Genomic DNA, 5,821 nt, shown 5'->3' with positions numbered 1-5,821 from the left:
TTCTTTTTGCTTATGTGGTGCTGAGGAATCGAACCCAGGGCCTCATGCATGCAAGGCAAGTGCTCTACCACTGAGCCACCTTCCCAGCCCCATGTGAAACTCTTATCTCCAGTAAACCACCAGAAAACCGGAAGTAGTGCTGTAGCTCAAGTGGCAGAGCGCTCGCCTTGTGCGCCTTGAGCTGAAATGCTGAGGGACAGCGTTCAGGCCTAGAGTTCAAGCCCCACGACCAACAAAACAAACCAAAAACATGCCTACCTTGTTAAGATGGAAGGTTTCAGGTGGTAAACACAGTCCTGGAAAGGAAAAGCGTGTAGAGAAAGAGAGAACTTGAATTTATCCTGAGTGAGTATTGTAGACCTCTTTCCTACTGGATTTCTAGGTCCTGTGATAGATAAGTATTTTAGAGCCTTCAAAGTGAAACTGTAATGTTATCTTTAAATTTTTGTAGTTATAACTTAAAAGTTATAAGCCTTGGGCCGGGCACCGGTGGCTCATGCCTGTAATCCTAGCTACTCAGGAGGCTGAGGTCTGAGGATCATAGTCCAAAGCCAGCCCAGGCAGGAATATCCCTGAGATTCTTATCTCTAATAAACCACTCAGAAAACGGGAAGGGGCTCTGTGGCTCAAGTGGTAGAGCACAAGTGCCCAGAGTTCAAGCCCCACAACCAACAAAAAATAAATAAAATAAATAAAAAGCTTGGAGCAATGCTTGGCAAGTGGTACTCAAAAAGTACTTTTAATGATAATAAAGCTCACAATTATTGTCTATGCTTATATTATGCATAGAGCTTCTCTGGAAGGGACTGGAGGCATGACTCAAGTGGTAGAGTACCAACTGAGCAAGTGAGTAAACTTGTGGAGGTCCTGAAAAAGGAAAAACAGAAACAAAAAAGCCAGATGCTAGTGGCTTACACCTGTAATCCTAGTATTTAGGAGGCTGAGATCTGGGGATTGCGGGTCAAAGCCAGCCGAGGCAAGCAAGTCTGTGAGACTCTTATCTCCAATAAGTAACCAGAAAACCAGAAGTGGCTCTATGGCTCAAGTGGTAGAGCACTTGCCTTGAGCTGAAGAGCTGAGGGACAGCGCCCAGGCCCATGACTGACAAAAAAAAAAAAAAAAAAGACATTCCCTGGAAGAAATTATTTAAGAAGTAGAGTTATATATTTGGGAGAGGAGACTAAGGCTCAGTATAGAAAAGTCACAAAATTTTCTATCTCTACATGCTGTTTTAGCTATTGACTTTTATAACGACTATATGCATATATTCTCAAAAAATGTTTTCCATATTCAAAGAAAGTATGTCTGTTGTCTAGTATGTGCAAGTCACTGGGTTTGATCCCCAGCCATACAAAAAATTATATCTACATTTTTATATTTGTTATGTAAATGGTTAACGATTTCTAAGATTTTCTTTCAACAGTTTGAAGGTCTAAAAGTTACATGTTACGGGATTTTAATGTAATGGTACTTATATTAAAATAGGCCTACTACATTTAAAGGACTCTACTAGGCAGATTTGTAGATATTATTTTCAGTTGCAAAACTAGAAATTTGCTCTCAGAATGGAATCTTTGTATAAGGTATTGTGGCATTAGATTTGTTAGATTTCCCAATTTCTGTGGATTGTTTAGGGATTAACATGTTAAGATTTTAAAATCAAGCAAGTAGCTAAAAATCTTTAGTTATGAGGTTAAGATATATTAAAAAGAAAGAAATTTTAAGGTGTATAATAGGTTGCTTCTAGAATCTTTCTCAAACATTCAGGCCTTGCAAGGCTTTGAACGTATGTAATCATAGCTCATCAGTGTTAGCAGTGCAAGATTCAGGCTAGGATGTACTCAGCTTCAACAAGGCAGAGTTTCAGTATCGCTGTGGTTTAATTCACAGCATTTTTTAAAAAGTAAGTTATCTTATGATGATTAATGTATTCATTTTAAATATATAATGATTAAATGTGTTTTAATTTTTAGCTTTTTGCACTGACTCCTCTTCTCTCAGACTAACCACTCTCCAGCTGGTCAAGAATCACATGGCTGTTCACTATAATAAAATCCTTTCAGCCAAAGGTAAAAGTTCATATGTAAACTTTCTGTGCCCAATTTGACACCCCGGCCCGCCCCCCAATAAATCTTTGGCAGAAATAGAAGGATTTGTGTCTGATATAGTAGGATACCAACTATTGACTTTGTAGAACACCAGGGTCTTTTGTTTGTTTTTCACTATGTTTAAAATCTACATCATACCTAGGCTATTTCATTTTATGTGTTTGAGTTATATCTTGTTGTTAGATACTGCTTTTTTTCCTTTCTATTTATAATTTTTCCTTGAAGCCCAGGTGGGCCTCAAACTTGCAATCCTCTTGCCTCAGCCTCCTGGGTGGTGAGATTATAAATATATACCACCACACCTAGCTGGCTATTGAATTTAATGTTTGTAATCACTTTTTTGTTTTCAAATCTGCTATGAAAGTTACACAAAGAAGATACTGGCTACTGTTTTTATTTTTGAGTTTCTGGTCTAAATATAAGTGCATATTCAATTAACAATTCTGAAAAACATGTATGTTAATAATCACTACTATAATTATACTATCAAACTGGAATCATTTGACTGTAACTTTCAGGCCAAATTCTCCTGCCACCTGTTATGTTCAGTATGAACTAAGAATAATGTTTATATTTTAAAGGCTAAAAGATAAAAGAACAATAGTTTGTGACATATGAAAGTAATATGAAATTGATATATAACTGTTCATAGGCACCACCATGCTTGTTGTTTTACGTACCTGTGGCCACTTTTGAACTAACAAGCAGAGCTGACTGCTGTTACAGACTGTGGCACCATGCAAAGCCCAAAGCCCTTCCTCTCTGACTCTTTTTCAGAAAAATCAGCCCCAGAACTTCTTACCTTTTGCAGTCAGTCCCTCTCCCTCAAAACCCCACAGCCACTAATCTTCACTGTTACTACAGTTTTACCTTTTCTGTAATTTCATCTTCACTTCTTTCAATCAGCATAATACCTTTGAGACTAACACATGTTGTCACGTTTATCAGTATGTCTTCCTTTTACTACAAAGTAGTATTACATTTAATAAACCTGACATCATTTGTTTATTGATTCACCGATTTGTGAATACTGGATTGTTTGGGATCACCTTTGGATACTGGGAGTAATGCTGTTATAAACATCCACAGATAACCTGTGAACATGTGTTTCTGTATTTGCTCAAGTGGAATTTTGAGGTAATATGGCAAGTGTATATTTAACCTTAAAAGAAAATGCCCAGTTATTTTCCAGATTCCTGTCTTGCTGTGTATTCCCATTGCTCCCTCATTTTCACCAGCATCTGTTGGTGGTGGTCCTTGTTAGCCATGGCAGTGGACCTGTTATAGTAGGTCTTCACTGTTTGAGCTTCCAGAGATCCTGATGCCCAATGATGCAGCCTTTCTTATTTGCCATTTGTCTTTTGTTTAAGTCTTTTGTCCACTTTTTAAAACAGGTTGTTTGTTTCTGTAATAGTAAGTTATGAGTTCTTTACATATTAAATGCAGGTCTTGTATCTGCTATGTGTGTTATAGGTATTTTTCCCCAGCCTGTGACTGGTTCTTTTTCCTCATAGTACTGTGGAGTAAACTCAGGGTCTCATAGCTGTTAAACTTTTTACATTTAAGCTACACCTCATATTTTCTTTTAAAAACATTCTGGAATAAATGTTAGTAACAGCAAGATTAAAAAATAAATGGTGTAGTTATTAGATACCTTTTCCCTAATGCCTTCTAAAATCTTAATATAATTATTAAAACAAGGAAATTAATATTATAAATACTAATAACTATGAGCCTTTTTTGAATTTCACTAACTTTTTGCTAATTTCACTTAATTTTTAAATGTTCTTCTTTATTTTTTTTAGGCAGGGTCCTTCTATGTAGCTCAGAGTGGCACAATGTACCTACCTCCATCTCCCAATGAGTCATGTTTCTTATTTGCAGAACTAAAATTTTAAACTTGTGGTTTATATTTTATGATGCTTACATTTTTAAATAATTAAAATTTTCAAAAGAAAAAATAATATGATGTTAAAAATGTGAAATCAAATTCAGTTTTCAGGATTTATAGTTTGTATGCCCTATTGAGTTCTTGGTCTAATTTAAGTCACTAAGGTTTTTCTAAACTTATTTCATTCAGGATGTTTTGTACTTTTAAATCTTACACTGTATGTCCCACTATATAATATGATTGAAATGTCACTGTTTTCCCAATCATATTCAAATTTTCCAGTACCATATGATTTAGAAATTCTCCTTTCCCTCTTGGATTACCTTGGCACTTTTGGAAAGTCATTTGGGCCATGTGTGGGTCTTGTTTTTACTTAGTCTTTGGACTGTTAATCTACGTGCCTGTCTTTATGTTTACTACAGTGTCTTTGTTACCATGGCATTATAGTAAATGTAAGTCAGGTAGTATAAGTCCTCTACCTTGCTCTGTATTTTATCAAACTTATTTTAACTCCAGTTTCTTGTCAAGGTACATGAGAAAGACAGTATCAAGTCAATTTTGAAACATTTATTTTTTCAGTCTTTGTTTCTTCTATTTCATTTTGAATAGTTTATATTACTATGCTAAGTTCTCTAATATTTTCTTCTACATTATCTAGAGAACTCTTAATTCCAACCAGTGTAGTTTTATTAAAGATAGTTTATTTTTCATCTCCATAAGTACAGTGAAATTCAGAACAAAACTCAAGCACTAAGACTTTTTGTGATTTCCTTACTTAAAGTATTTGTTTTCATTTATAAGTATGAACAATATTTTGAGACAATCATTTTTTTTCTTTCAGCTGCAGTGGACTGCTCAGTTCCAATAAGTGTAAATACCAGCATCAAATGTAAGTCATTTTTACACACTACCTTTTTAAAAAATCATGGTAAAATAAACATCACATAAAATTTGTTACCCTAACTGTTTAACTTTAAAAACACAATACTGAAAACAAACTGTTCAAGCATTTAGATTCTAAAATGACAAGGTCATTTCACACTCACACTCCTGTGAATTAGAGTGTCGGTTTCTCCATGTCCTTTTTACAATTGTTCCCGACGCTCTGGTGATGGTAAGCATTGCAGCCAGAGCAAAGGAATCAGAAGGTTTTTTGTGACAGTGTCTGGGATCATCATACTAGTTGACACACTTTAGCTAAGAATATTCTAATTAATTCATTCCACAAACATCATTATTTGCTATAATATTCCTATTGTATCCTCTAAGAAATATTTGAGGATGAAAAAGGCTAAATGTGGTATTTCAGTCTACATTTTTTTCTTTGCCACACTGGGGATCAAACCTAGGTCTTATACAGGCAAGGAAAGTACTCTACTACTTCAGAGTACATTTTGTTTTATTTATGATGTGGTTTGATATGTTTATTTTTTGAGACATGATCTCATTATATTGCCCAGGCTGGTCTTGAACTCCTGGGTTAAGTAACAACTTGGACCTTTCACTAGTAGCCAGGACTACAGGAGAGTATCACCGTGCCTAGCCATAAAATGACTTTTTTTTTTTTTTTTGGTCATGGGGCTTGAATTCTGGGCCTGGCGCTGTCCCTCAGCTCTTCAGCTCAAGGCAAGTGCCCTATCACTTGAGCCATAGCAATACTTCTGGTTTTCTAGTGGTTTATTGGAGGTAAGAGTCTCACAGACTTTTCTGCCTGGGCTGGCTTTGAACTGTAATCCTCAGATCTCAGGCTCCTGAGTAGCTAGGATTACAGGCATAAGCCACTGAAGCCCAGCTCTAAAATGACTTTTTTTTTTTTTTTTTT

General features: G+C 35.7%; 1 protein-coding gene across 1 annotated transcript in view; it reads left to right on the top strand.

The window, feature by feature from the left end:
• The window catches only part of Spata7 (spermatogenesis associated 7), a 28,009-nt gene that overhangs the window by 6,025 nt on the left and 16,163 nt on the right, over window positions 1-5,821 (top strand). The window contains exons 2-3 of the mRNA XM_013013381.1: window positions 1,974-2,069; window positions 4,841-4,888. Coding sequence (XP_012868835.1) covers window positions 1,974-2,069; window positions 4,841-4,888 — 144 coding nt within the window. The remainder of the gene's footprint in view (window positions 1-1,973; window positions 2,070-4,840; window positions 4,889-5,821) is intronic.

The sequence above is a fragment of the Dipodomys ordii genome, unplaced genomic scaffold (genome assembly GCF_000151885.1).
Source record: "Dipodomys ordii isolate 6190 unplaced genomic scaffold, Dord_2.0 Scaffold2, whole genome shotgun sequence".
Taxonomy (NCBI): Eukaryota; Metazoa; Chordata; class Mammalia; order Rodentia; family Heteromyidae; genus Dipodomys; species Dipodomys ordii.
The sequence above is the reverse complement of the archived record's forward strand: the minus strand, read 5'-3'. Positions and strand labels throughout refer to the sequence as shown.